The sequence below is a fragment of the Galeopterus variegatus genome, unplaced genomic scaffold (genome assembly GCF_000696425.1).
Source record: "Galeopterus variegatus unplaced genomic scaffold, G_variegatus-3.0.2 Scaffold44, whole genome shotgun sequence".
In the NCBI taxonomy this organism is placed as follows: domain Eukaryota; kingdom Metazoa; phylum Chordata; class Mammalia; order Dermoptera; family Cynocephalidae; genus Galeopterus; species Galeopterus variegatus.
This window is the reverse complement of record NW_007726155.1, coordinates 210227-225658: the sequence shown is the minus strand read 5'-3', so window position 1 is coordinate 225658 and position 15432 is coordinate 210227. Positions and strand designations below refer to the sequence as shown.

Here is a 15432-nt window from a genome sequence, read left to right as displayed (position 1 = left end):
GGGGAGAGAAGAATGGATGAACAGGCAGAGCGGAGGGGATTTTTAGGGCAGTGAAACTATTGTTTATGATACTATAATGATGAATACATGTCATTATAAACTTGTCAAAACCCATAGAATGTACGACACCAAGAGTGAGCCCTACCGTAAACTGTCCACTTTGGGTGATGATAATGTATTAAACACAGGTTCATCGATTATAACAAATGTACCACTCTGCTGTGGGGTGTTGATAATGAAGGAGGCTGTGTGCACGTAGGGATGGGACTATATGGAAAACCCCTGTACCTTCCAGTCAATTTCACTATGAACCTGAAACTGCTCTAAAAAAATAGTCTATTAAAGAAAAATAACAGAAACAATAGCTACCATTTTGTGAATGCTCAACTATGTTCCACACTTACCTCATCTAATCCACATATCAACCATATGAGGTAGATATGATTATCATTTTTCACTTTATATATTTATACAATCATCAAAATGGTTAAAAAACATTTCCACCATCATACAGCAAGAGGTATGGAGTTGAAGTCCAAGTCTGCCAGGTTCCAAGCCTGTGCTCCTAACAGTTGCAAACTCCTCTTGAGGATAAGTTTCACCTCCCTGACGGCATCTCTATATCCTCTGAAAAATGAGGTGGGCCATTGACTTAGGAAAGTATTCAGATTATGCCTCTAATGTTTAAAAAAGATCATTGTAGGGGAAAGTGCTTGCATATATGAAATACAAAGCATATGGACACCTATTAAATAAACAATATGGGACCTGGAAAATGTCAGAGTTTAACTAAAAATCAACACCAGTCTATCATTTGCCATGAACTTGGTTGTGTCATCTGCTTTTGAAGAGGGTCTATTTAAGCATCATAAACCCATAGACCCAAGAATCTTAATGAATCTCAAGCACAGAAAAAAAAGAAGAAAATCACACCAAGGTAGAACATAATCAAATTGCTCAATATCAGGGGGAAAAAAGGCATTATATACAGAGGAACAAACTAAGCAATAGAATAGATTGTTTATAGGAAATAATAAAAGCAAGAAGATAGTAGAACAATCTCTTTAAAGTACTAAAAAAAAACCGGTCAACCTAGAATTCTATACCCAGTGAAATATCTTTTAAAAAATAATGGAGAGGGCCGAGCCCGTGGCGCACTCGGGAGAGTGCGGCGCTGGGAGCGCAGTAGTGCTGGGAGCGCAGTAGCGCTCCCGCCGCGGGTTCGGATCCTATATAGGGATGACCGGTGCACTCACAGCGTTCACTGGCTGAGCACGGTGCGGCCGATCTCAAAAAAGGAAAAAAAAAAAAAAAATGGAGAATTCTCTGCCAGAAAAATGGAGCAGCCATGCTTTTCCAAGTCTTCCCACTAAGTACAATGAAAAACCCTGAAAGGGGGCAAGGTGGCATACCAGCTACCTTGGTACCCAAAGAATGACATGGCAGTGAGCAACCTGGATTTTCTTTTTTGTCTCTATCTCCCAAACTTGGACCTAGAGAAACTCACAACTAGGAATGCCAACGAGCACATAAAGTCTACTTTCTCTACCCAACGGACCAAAAAAGGAGCAGCCTAGCAAGACAGAAAACTTTTAGACATAACTGCACCAGTCAAACACACCAGAAAAAAAAAATGTGATCCCATCCCCACCCAAGCCAGCAAGGAGGGGAGCTCTACCTTCAACACACAGAGTGGATTAAACAAACAAACAAAAAACCATAATCCAACAAAATGTTACCTTAAAAAACCTCACCTCAAATACAACAACATGGATAGGTTGAAAAGAAAAGAATGGAAAAAGATATATCATGTAATCAATAATATCCCCAAAAAGTAAGAGTGGCTCTGTTAATATCAGATAAATTTACTAGAGACAAAGATGGACATTACATAATTATGAAGATATCAACTCACCAAGAAGAGATCATGATTCTGAATGTGAATATGTGTGCACCAAACAACAGAGCCTTGAAATACACAAAGCAAAACATGATAGAGCTGAAATGAGGTAGGAAATCACAATTATAGCTGGGAACTTCAACACCTGCTCACAGCAATGGATAGAACTACTAGACAAAAAATCAGCAAGGATATAGAAGAAATAAACATCAATCAGTCAACAGGATGTAACTGACATATATAACACTTCAGCAAAATACAGATTTTTTTCAAGAGCTCATGGAGGGCCGGCCCGGTGGCGCACTCGGTAGAGTGCGGTGCTTGGGAGTGCGGCGGCGCTCCCGCCGAGGGTTCGGATCCCATATAGAGACCGGTCCGCTCACTGGTTGAGCGCGGTGCGGGCGCGACACCGAGGGTTGCGATCCCGTTACCGGTCACGAAAAAAGACAAAAAGGAAAAAAAAAAAAAAAGAGCTCATGGAACATTTACCAAGATAGATTACATCCTGGACCATAAAGCAAACCTTAACAAACTTAAAAGAAATCAATAACAGAAAGACAGCAGGAAAATTTCCAAACACTTAAAAATTAAACAGTATACATATGGGGTGAGGAGGAAGTTTCAAAGAAAATATACGTAAGCCTTAATGAAAATGAAAATACAATATATTAAAATATATCAGATGCAGCTAAAGCACTGCTTAGAGGGAAATTTATAGCACTAAATGCTTATATTCAAAAAGAGGAAAGATCTCCAATCAATAGTCTAAATTTCTACATTAAGAAATCAGGAGAAGAAGAGCAAAGTAAATCCAAAGCAAGCAGAAGGAAGGGAAAAATAAAGGTAAGAGCAGAAGTCAATGAAATTGAAAACAGAAAAATAATAGAGAAAATTGATAAAACAAAAAAAGGAGAAATAAAGATACTTTCAGACATGCAAAACTGGAAAGAATCCATCACCAATAGATCAACACTACAAAAAATGTCATAGGAAGGCCTTCAAGAAGAAGAAACATGATACCAGAAAGGAATTAGATCTACAAAAAGGAATGAAGAGCACTGAAAATTGTAATCACACAAATAAATATAATAAAATTTTATCATTTGAAAAATATGTTTAAAAGATAATGGACTGTTTAAACAAAATTAATAACAATGTAGTGTGGGCTTTATAGCATAAATAAAAGAAATATGACAACAATAACACAAAAGTTGGGAGGAAGAAATGAGAGTATGCCATTGTAAGTTCAAATACTATATATAAACAGATATATAAAAAAGGGCCGGCCTGTTAGCTCACATGGTTAGAGCACAGTGTTCATAACACCAAGGAATAAGGTTCAGATCCCCATACTGGCCAGCTGCCAAAAAAAAAAAAAAAGGTATAATATCACTTGAAGGTAGACTGTGATAAATTAAAGATCTACCCTATAAACTCTAAATAAAGCACTAAAATAACAAAGCAAAGAATTACAGCTAATAGTCCAACAAAGGAGATAAAAAAAATCCATAAGTAACATTTAATTAACCTAAAGAAAGTATAAAAATAGGGAAAAGGGAACGAAGAGCAGGTAAGAGATAGAAAATGAATAGCAAGACGATAGATTTAAATCTTACCATATTAATATTCACATTAAATGTATACAGTCTAACTAACAAATTGAATGTTAGAGATTACTAGACTGGACATAAAAGTAAGACCCAGCAATAATGCTGCCTACAAGAAATGCACTTTAACTATAAAGACAGAAATAGCTTAAAAGTAAAGGTCAGAGTATCTATTTTTCTTTCTGCATGTAGCATATAAAACTTTCAATTAAACAAATATTTACTCAGCACTTACTATGAGTCAGGAACATATGAGGAAAAACTGTTAAAGGAACAAAATAATTGTGAGAATTCATTAAAAACTGCACACACACACACACCCTGAAATCCCAGGCATAGGTTGTAAGCAAAATTATATGTTACATTGATCTTTAGTTTGATTTTATTAGCATATCTCACAACAAAATAATTTTTAAAATAAAAAATAGAAGTGAAAAAAGATATACTGTGCTAATTCTAATCAAAAGAAAGCTGGAAAGGCTATATTAATATCAACTGAAGTAAGTTTCAGAGCAAAGAATATTACCAGGAATGAAGAAGGTCAATTAATAATATGTCCAGCAAGAGGACATAACAATTCTAAACATTTTTGCTCCTGATAGCAGAGCCCCAAAATACATTAAGCAAAAACTGTAAGAAGTGCAAGGAGAAATATACAAATGTAGAATTATAGTCAGATATTTCAACATTCCTCTCTCAGTAATTAATATAACAAGTAGACAGAAAACCAGTAAGAATATGAAATATTTCAACAACACTATCAACCAACTTGATCTGATTGACATTTATAGAACATTCCACCAAACAACCACACAGTACACATTGTTTTTAAATGTACGCAAAATGTTTAGCAAGATAGACCATATTCTAGGCCATAAAACAAATCTCAATAAATTTAACAGCATTCAAGTCATATAAGTATGTCCTCTGATACAGTGGAATTAAGTTAGAAATTCATAACAGCAAGATTTCTGGGAATCCCCAAATATTTATAAACTAAATAATATACTTCTATATAACTCATGGATCAAAAAAGAAACCAAAAGAGAAATAAGAAAGTATTCTGAAATGAATGAATGTGAAAACACACATATCAAATTTATGGAATACTGCTAAAATGGTACTTAGAAAAAAATCAGAATGTAAATGTGTGAATAAAGATCTCAAATCAATGAACTCAAGTTCCAAATTAAGAAACTAAAAAGTAAAAGCAAATTGAACTCAAATTAAGAAGAAGAAAGGAAATAATAAGAATCAGAAGAGAAATCAACAAAATAGAAAATGGAAAAACAGTACAGAAAATCAATGAAACCAAAATATAGTTCTTTGAGATTAAAAAAATGATAAACTATCTACACTATTCAGGGAAAAATTGAGAAGACACAAATTACAAATATCAGAAATGAGATAGGTGACATCAACACAGATTCTACAGATATATAAAGATAACGAGGGAATGTTATTATCAACCTTATGCCAATGAATTGATAACATAGACAAAATGGACAAATTCTTTGAAAGACACAACTACCAAAGTTTATTCAAGAAGAAACAGATAATTTGAATAACCATATGTCTATTAAAGAAATGGAATATATAGTTTAAAACCTTCCCTTAAAGAAAACTCCAAGCTTCACTGGTGAATTCTACCAAACATTTGAGGAAAAAACAATACCAATAAACTATATAAACTCTTTAAAAAATTGAAAAAGAATACTTCCCAAGTTATCCTATTAGGCCAGCCTCACCATGAAACAAAACTAAATAATCCTCATGTATGTAGATGCAAAAATCCTAAACAACATTTTAGCAAGTAGAATACAAGAATATATAAAAAGGATAATACTGGGCCAAGCCCATGGGCACTCGGGAGAGTGCGGCGCTGGGAGCGCAGCAGCGCTCCCGGGGAGGGTTCGGATCCTATATAGGGATGGCCGGTGTGCTCACTGGCTGAGTGCGGTGCAGCCGGTCTCAAAAAAAAAAAAAAAAAAAGGATAATACTTCATGATCAAGCAGGATTTATCTTAGGAATGCAAGGTTGGCTTAAAATGTGAAAGTAAATCAATATAATTGAACATTGATTGATTTGATCAACAAACTAAAAAAGTAAATCCATATGATCATCTCAATAGGTGCAAAAGCATTTGTCAAAATCTAAATTCATTCCTGATTTAAAAAAGAAAACAGACAAACAAAAAAACTCTCAGCAAAGTAGGAATAGAAGGAAACCTCCTCATCTACAGGCGTCTACAAAAACCTACAGCTAACATCACTCTTAATGGTGAAGCAATGAATACTTTCCCTTTAATATGAGGGAAAAGAACAATGAGATCTGCTCTTATCGCTTCTATTTAACATTGTACTGGAAGTTCTAGCCAATGCAATAAAGCAGAAAAAAAGAAAGTAAAAAGCAACCAGATTAGAAAAGTAAAACTGTCTCTGTTCACAGACAATATGATCACCTATGCAGAAAATCTTACGAAACTTACCAAAAAAGGATACTAGAATAAGTGAGTTTAGCAAAATTTCAAGATACAAGGTCAATATATAAAAATCAATTATATTTTGAAAGAGTGGCAATGAACAATTGAAAATTGAAATTTTTAAAATACCATTTAAGATAGCATCAAAAATATGAAATGCTTACAGATAAATCTGACAAAAGATGTACAAGAACTGTACACCGATTAGCACAAAAGATTGCTGGGAGAAATTAAAGAAGACCTAAATAAATGTAGGAATACACCTTGTTCATGTGTAAGAAGATGCAGTATTCTTAGGATGTCAATTTTCCCCCAAACTATACACGATCCCAATTAAAATCCCAGCAGACTTTTTTTTGTAGAATTTGACAATATGATTCTAAAACCAACATGTAAATGTTAATGACTTAGAACAGGCAAAACAATTGGAAAAAGAACAAATCAGAAGTAACACTCCCTGATTTTAAGGCTTATTACACACACATATATGGACAACTGGTTTTGACAAAGGTGCAAATGTGCAGTTGAGTGAACAATAAGTTTTTCAATAAAGGGTGCCCAGAACAATTGGCTATCCATATGCAAAAACAAAAAGCAAACAAAACCCACTTCAATTCATACCTCGAACCTTTCAATTAACTAGATATGAAACATAAAACTAACTGTAAAAACTGAAATAATAAAATTTCTAGAAGAAAACATAGGAAAAAATCTTTGTGACCCTGATTTAAGCAAAGATTTTTCAGATATGACATCAAAAGCATGATTCATAAAATAATTCAAATTGATAAAGTGGACTTTATCAAAATTAAGATCTTCAAAAGACACTATTAAAAGAATAAAAAGACAAGCCAGATAGCAGGAAAAAATATCTGCAAATCATATATCGGAAGAACTTGTTTTCAGAATATATAAACAACTCTCAAAAGTCAATTATAAGAAAAAATATAAGCAAAAATTTGAACAGATTTATCAGCAACTAGATATATGAATAGCAAATAAGCACATGAAAAAATTGTCAACATTGTTTTAGTCCTCATTTCCAACACAGTACAATTCTATTGCCAGCCAAACTATCAATCTAGTACGAAGGTAAAATAAGGGCATTTTCAGATATGTAAAATCGTAAATGTTTACCTCCAAGGCACCTTTCTCAGGAAGCTACTGATGTATGTACACTACCTGAAAATGAAATGAAAGAATGAAACAAGAAAGGGAAAGACGTGGGGAGTGAAGAGCGTGCTTTGGAGGAAGTGCCAGAGCAACAGCTGTGCAGACAGCTGCCCAGACCAGACTGAAGTCAGAGAATGAAGGAAGGGTGGCAGCAGGGAGTTTTCTGAGAAATGTAGCTGTTTAACTAAAATGTCTGTGACACTGAAGTCAGACTTCTGCAAGGTCACATGGAAGTCTAAGGAAAAATGAGCCAAAGTTGTACCTTTTATGTGATTTGTTTCATCATAAAAATCTGTCTGCTTTAAGATAAGACTGAATTGTTTATTTTTGCAGATGCTCTCCCCAACAATTGGTAGTAATTCTGGCCAATGAAAAGGTCTCTCCCTCATCTAAATGAAAACCCAGTGCAAAGCTTGGTGGTGGGGGGAGAGGAAGAATTTATATGTGTGTGGGAGGTGTAACTATATAAAGGGTGGGTATGTAAAAGAGCTAAACTTTCATTTTTTATTACAAGAAAGTGATTGGACAATAGTTAAAACTTGAAAATCAAGAAATAGTAGGTATATCCCTAAAGGTGTGTCTTGTGGATCTCCGTTCCACAGCTTAGAATATTTTATAAGAATGTGTCAAAAAAACTCTACTTTAAAAGGTATATTCTCTATAATTCTCTAGAATAGAAAATTCCAATAATCAATGCACCATTTGTTTTTTTGAGTAATTAAGAGAGGAAGGAGATGGAGGCAAGGATTATAACAGTAGCAGTTTGATTTACAATATTCATGCCTTTATTACAGGCACATGAAAAGAACATCTTCTATACTTACGGTAGCACCCTTGTCCTGGTGACTGTATTGAATCTTTCAAAAGCAAAATTTAGGATCACACCATGACTTCTAGAGGGAGTTTAAACAGCTATTAAATAAAACAGAAAAGAGGGGCCACATAAAAGGTGGCTTTTTTCTGACTTGGAGTCATGGTTGTAACTCGTTAAAAATTTTATTATAAAAATATCGACAATGGCATTTTATATGGTAACATGTTAGTATAGATTCCGTTTGTTTCTTTTCAATATTGGAAATGTTTGTTTTCATTTGATTAAAATACTGCCTATCACATAATGATTTTTCTCCATTCTGTACTAGCAGATACAACCCAAGTTGAATACTTATAACTGATTGCTTTGCTTTAATATAATAGTCAACACAGCCTCCGTATGTATTTAATAGGAATGCAGGCTTTCAGTCCAGACAGACTGGATTTTTACCTTCCTCTGTCACTTTGTGCTGTATGACTGTAGGCTATGTAATTAACTACTCTAAGACTCAAGGTTTCCCATCTGTAAAATGGGGGTACAGGATTTTGTAGGAGTAAATTAAATAATGTATGCAAAACACCTTAGTGTATTACTGAATGTAAAAAAATGATAGATTTTCTAGTGGATACATTACAATATAAAGATACTAACCAAATAAGAATTTCTTAATCCTTCTTCCCAAGCTCACCTCAGCATCAAAGCCCTAAAGCATGTAAATGGTGAAGCCTACCAAAGAGGCAGCCCTAGTCCTCATGACTACATGGCGAGGCATGACTTATTTCTGTGGCCAGCTCTGGGGAAGGGCACAACAAACCTCACTGTAAGGACCTACATTCACTAACAATAACCAGGAGGCCATGTCACTTTGCAGGCCCCATCCACCTTCTAATAAGAACACTTCCAAAGGTCACAGAGGTGACCTCACTTTAATATGAATTTTTTAAAACAATTTTGTATTTTCTTGGTATGTTCAGAGAGATGTGTAACCATCACCACTACCTAACTTTATAAATTTTCATCACACTCAAAACAAACCCCATATCCACTAGCAGTCACTCTCCAATCCCTACCCCTGGCCCCCAGCAACTACAAATTCATTTTCTGTCACTGTGCATTTGCCTATTGTGGGCATTTCATATAAACTGATTCATACAATACATGGTCTTTTGTGTTTGGCTTCTTTCATTTAGTGTGATGTTTTCAAGGTTCATCTGATGTGGGAGCATCATGTACGTGTACTTTTTTCCTTTTTATGAGCAAATAATATTCCATTGTATGGATATATGATTTTGTTTATTTATTCATTAATGGACCATTGCATTGTTTTCTCCCTTGGTTATATAAATTATACTGCTATAAACATTTTTGTATAGGTTTTTGTGTGGGCATGTTTTCATTTCTCTTGGGTACATACCTAGGGATGGAATTTTGGGTCATAAGGTAACTCTACGTTTAACTTTTTGAGGATCTGCCAAACTATTTTCCAAAGCAAGTTGTATCATTTTAAATTCCCACCAGCTTTATATGAGCATTCCAACTTCTCCTTTTCACTACCAACACTTGTTATTGTCTATCTTTTTGATAATAGCTACCCAAGTGGATGTGTTTTCATTTGCATCCTCCTGACTGATGTCCTACTGATATAAAGCATCTCTCCTTGTGCTTGTTCCTATTTGCATATCTTTTGGAGAAATGACTATTCAAAATCCTTTGCCCATTTTTAAAATTGGGTTGTCTTTTTATTATTGAGTTGTAAGAGTTCGTTATATATTCTGGATACAAGTCCCTTACCAGATGTATAATCTAAAAACACTTTCTCCCATTCTGTGGATTATCTTCATTTTCTTGATAGTGCTCATTGAAATGCAAAGTTTTAAGACTTTAATAAAATTCAGCTTATGTTTTTCTTTTGTCACCTGTCCTTTCAGTGTCATATCTAAGAAACCACTGTCTAATATAAAGTCATGAAAATTTACTCCTGTTTTCTATTAAGAGTTTTTTATAGTTTAAGCCCTTACTTTTAGGTCTATCATCCATTTTGAATTAGTTTTTAATATATGGTGTGAGGTAGGGGTCCAACTTCATTCTTTTGCATGTAGAGAAAACCAACTATTAAAGGGTTTTCATGAAACCATTTTTTGCTTATATGAAGTGTGACAATATGCTATGCATACACATAAAGATTCAGTCATTCACTCAACAAATATAGGCAGCAAGAACAATATTTTGAGACACGAAGTGGTCATTTTTCTTCCTCTATTTTTCCTTTTCCTTTCCAACATTCAGGCACATAGCAGGCTCTGGGCTTCCTGGCCTACGAGAGGTTTATGGCACGGTGGCTTACTGCGTTTTGTTTCTTCAAAAACCTAAATTCTATGACCACAGATTCCCAGGGGAATTGACTAATTATATTATCCAGAGAACAAGGAAGAACTGGGTTTTCACCCTCTTCCAGAGTAGGTAGGGAGTCCTCAGAGATGAAGGTAGGGAGAGGAGAGAGCAGTGTACCAAGAAAGAGGGGACCTGCACCCGGTTTTCCAGACATACTGCTGAGAGACATGGCTGTGGATGCATCTAACATCATATCCATCCTCAGTCCAGATTCTCAGTCTGGCATGAGGCAGCTAAGAGTTATCAAACCCCAGTGGATTTTAAGGACGGTAACAATATGACAACAGCTGACCAAACATCAGATGGGATATCCCATACACACATGCACACACTATCCTGAATGACCATGTACTATACAACTTCAGCACTCCCCTGGAATTACAAAACATCCCAAAGAAGCAAGGAGCCATGAAGAAGTCCAAGGAACACTAATGTTATGTTTTTTTTCCCCTCCAGCAAGGCAAAATGGCAACTCAGAGTCAGAACTTAGGTTTCTAGAAAGAGGTTATATTTCTTGCACCCTCGACTTTATGGACTGACATTCATACCTGCCACACAAATATTGAGAATCTTCTATATACAAGGCATTCTGGTTGGCTAAGTTGGGGTAGGGAATATAAAAGTCAATCAACACTGGCTGAGCATGGTGCGGCTGGTCTCAAAAAGGACAAAAAAAAAAAGTCAATCAAGTCATTGTTAGCCAAGGCATTTGTAGTTTGGTAAGAGCAAATACGAATAATCAGAGTTACCATTTGTCTCAAACCACTTGTGTTCACACCTTGTGATACACTCTTTGTAAATGGGTCTCATTTAATTGAATCTTCCTCACAACAGGGCTTTGAGGTTCAGAGTAGGTAAGTGACTTGCCCAAGGATGCATATGTAGTAGCTGGTGGAACTTGGATATGAACTAGGGTATGCCTAACTCCAACATTTCATTCTCAAATTTATGACTCCCTCCCATGGAGAGGCCAGGCTGAGTGATGTCCTTTAATAATTCAGCATTCACTGGGCTTAGACTTTGGCTCATTTTTTTTATTGGTTATGAATATTCATGAGATATAAAGCTGATTGTCACCCCTCGTGCCCAAGATGTGAAGGCCAGATCCATACTGGCGGGCTCATTTTTTCTGAGATGGTATGGAGTTAAGTCAAACCAATCTTCTCTAACTTGCTTTCAATGTACCCATTGGCAGATGACTGTTCGATGTACCCACTGGCCAGAAGCCTGGGGCTGGACAGAAGACATTGGCCAAACAGGCTCCCATGATCATGGGACCCATGGCCTTCACTGTATCTGTTAAGGTGTGCCAACCGGTTCCTCTGAATACTCAGGAATTGCATTACCATTCATACTGTCTATATACGCATCAAAGAAGTGACATAACTGATGGTGGGGCAGGGAGGATTCTGACATTACTGCCAAAGGAAGAATTTGGTTATAAGCAAAATGGAATTTTTCCCTATAGGAAAAAATCTCACAGAGCTGTTTTGCTTTGAGATGCAGACACTTAATTAGTGCCTAAGAAAGTATTTAAAATTCTTGCCTGAAGCTTCCTAGAAACAGTAAAAGGAAAGTAAGTTGATTTGGGCCAATGAAATGTTAATGGTTTTTCCTTAGGTATTAATCTACAGAACAAATGTTGAGAATGAAAGAAGTAGGCATATAAATACAGTGAGAAAGCCATAATTTATTTACTTTCTACTTCTGCTTCTGCTATTTGAGCCTGGGCAAATGACTAAACCAAATCTCAAATCCCAAAGAGAAGCATATCGAGCCATAGTTAGAAAAAGAAAACACAGAGAAATTTAAATTATAAGGAACTGATGTCTCTTCTGTTACGTTCTTTTCTTAAGAATAAATCTCTAGCCCATCTGGGGTATACAAACATTACACTTCTATTTTCTTTCTTTCTTTCTTTTTTTTTTTTGTCTTTTTCGTGACCAGTAAGGGGATTGCAACCCTTGGTGTGGTGTTGCCCACACCGCACTCAACCAGTGAGCGCACAGGCCATTCCCATATAGGATCCAAACCCACGGCGGAAGCGTCGCTGCGCTCCCAGCACCGCACTCTCCCGAGTGCGCCACCGGCTCGGCCCACACTTCTATTTTCACATATACAAACTGAACTTCAGAGCCCAGAACCCTCTGAAATCATTTGGTCCAATGTTCTATTTTATAAACAGGAATATCTGAGATTCCAAAAGGTTAAGTGACTCGTGGAACATCACGTGTTTATTAGAACAAATAATGTTTTAACTCAGTGGGAATGTACTGACCTAGGAGTGGGAGAATCTGGATGTTACTTCCCACTCAGCCCATTAATGAGTCTCTCTGTTTGTAAAACGTAATTGTTGGATTAGATGGTTTTTAAAAATCCTTCCCTCTCTGAAGGGACTATATAATTCTGTACACATGAGAATCAGTAGTTTGTCTGCTTGTTTTTACAAACCCAGTAGCTTTCTTTGCAGCTACGATGAATAGGCAGTGTTTGTGGTGGTTATTATGAGTGTGGACTCTGGAGTCCGACTTTCTGCCTTTTGATCCCAACTCTCACACTTACTTGTGGTGAAAGCCTGAACCAATTAACCTCTCTGTGCCTCAAGTGCAAAATGGAGATTGTAACAGTATGTACTACATATGGCTGTTACAATGATTACATTGAATAACACATGTCAGGTATTTAGCACAGTGCTTGGCACAAAGCAAGTACTCAGTAAAGAAGGACTATCATTAATATTACCATAGTTGAGTTGGTATTACCATACCAGAGTTGTCCTTGGGTGGGATATCAGAAGCCTTTTCTTCCTCTGGGCAGATGCAGCCCAAGTGCTAAGGCGCACAACAAGGCAGATGCATTCTCTACAGTTAGTGTCTGACTTTAAACAAAGAAATAAATCATTTTCCCCTCTCCCTCACTGAGAGTGGTAGACAGTCCATGTGTTTGTTATAATGTAGGGCTTCTAGAAAGCTTTTCAGAGGGGGGCCTTCTTAGATGGCAGGAACATCTTTGCTCCTTCCCTCTTCTTCTTTCTGCCCTGAATGCAGAAGCAAGGACTGGGGTGTCAGCAGCCTATTGTGATCATGAGGGAAAGGCTAAATGACTTTTAGAAATTTAGTCCTTGAGCCAATAAATCAATGCCAGCAACCACTGACCTCCAAACTTCTTGTTTTGTGAAAAAAATAAACTCATATACACTTTTTTACTGTTATCAAAATGCAACTTCTGATACACCCTCCAAAATCTATTTCTCTTTTCTATCAACATACATTTGCAGGGCCGGCCCGGTGGCACACTGGAGAGTGTGCCGCTAGGGAGCGTGGCGGCGCTCCCGCCAAGGGTTCGGATCCCATGTGGAGACTGGTTCCCACTCACTGGCTGAGCGCGGTGTGGGCGCAACACCGAGGGTTGCGATCCCGTTGCCGGTCCCCGGTACGGGTGTGACACTGAGGGTTGCGATCCCATTACCAGTCGGTAAAAAAGACAAAAAGGGGGAAAAAAAAAAAAAAACATACATTTGCAGATATGTCTGATCGACCACTTGCCCCGGGCTATTTAGGGGTCCTAAGTCAGGTGCTCATTAGCCTACATTTATATTTTTGCAAAAATGTCCAGATTGTCCTCAAGGGTCTTGCTACTCAAAGTGTGGTCAGTGGACCAGCAGTATTAGTGTCACCTAGGACCTTGTTAGAAATGCAAAATCTCCAGCCCCATTCCAGACCTACTGAATCAGGATCTGCATTTTAGCAGGATCCCCAGTGATTTTTGTACACATTAAAGTTTGAGGCTGTGGCTAGACTTCCAGGCTCTGCTCTGTCATCCCTCTTAAACACTGCTGCCAGAATGATCTTCCTGAAGCATAGCTCTCCTTCTCAAAAACCTTCAGGGGTTTCTTACTGCCTATAGAATAAAGTTTGGTCTTTTTAGCCTGACAACCAAGACCCTCCATGATCTTGTGTTGTCTTGGAAGTACTGAGCAAGGTGCCTGCCATGCATATAACAGGGAGACAGTAAATAGTTTTGTGCATAAAAGAAAAAAAATGAGTGTATGTGAAAAATAATGCATATCTCAATTCTGGCCCTACCATGGTAAGCATCGGGGATACAATAATACAAAACAGAAACAAAAACAACCCCCCCCCCACACACACAAAACAGACATAGTCCCCTGCCTTCAAGGATCTTAGACACTTAGAATGACAGGATTTTAAAAAATTAAAAATGTATAGCGACAAATTATAAGCGCTAAGAAGGAAATGAACAGAGGCAGTGATACAGGGTAAGACAGACTAGTCAGAAGGATGGTCCTAAGGATAGGGAGCCGATTGTGGAGCTGGTCCAGGCAGAGGGACCAGCATGTGCCAAGCTCTGTAAGGAGAATTTGGTGTGTTTGGAGGTCAGAAAAGGGACTGCCCTTTTAGGTTTACCCGGAAAATAGGTATGTGGGAGGAAAGCGACATAGGATTCACTTTCCAAATCACTTAAGAGGAAATGCTGAATTTCTTTCCCCTGATGTATGTCCTCACTGGGATCACTGATGAGTTGGACAGCAGGGCATACTGCAGAATCGCTGTTTGAGTCCAGCCCTGGAAATCAGACCAAGTGAAATTCAAATCCCAGCTCCGCCAGTTCCCGGCCCTCAACTCCTTTGACCAGCAAGCCTTTGATTCCTCAGGTATAAAGTGGGGTTAAGAACAGAACCAACTTTGCAGTTATTGTTGAGGGAGATAATGCTTGTAAAGCTCCCCAGCACACTGCCATCCACATTAGTGCACGCCTGAGTATCAGCGGTTTTATGATCACGGTGATGATTATTACTATCGTTAATTATTATTAGTTTTGGGGCAAAAGGCTCATCCCAGATATTCCTGTCCCCCCTGAGGCCTCCCGACCCTGCCATTCCAGGCAACATCCCCCGCGCACGGCCACCGTGACCCCAGCGCGGGCGCTGGACGCCGCCGCTGGACCCCCGTTACCTGGGGCCAAACGCGACTTGTCGCCACCTTGCGTCCTGGGCCCTGCCTCCCTCCCGGCCCCGCAGCTGCTGCGGCGGCGCCCCCAGCC

At 37.7% G+C, this 15432-nt stretch overlaps 1 protein-coding gene across 1 annotated transcript in view; it reads left to right on the top strand.

The window, feature by feature from the left end:
• The first annotated feature begins 10535 nt into the window (after positions 1-10535).
• GPR27 (G protein-coupled receptor 27) overlaps positions 10536-15432 on the top strand; it is a 7767-nt gene continuing 2870 nt past the window's right edge. Inside the window, exon 1 of the mRNA XM_008571816.1 lies at positions 10536-10637. Within this exon, the coding sequence (XP_008570038.1) occupies positions 10536-10637 (102 nt within the window). The remainder of the gene's footprint in view (positions 10638-15432) is intronic.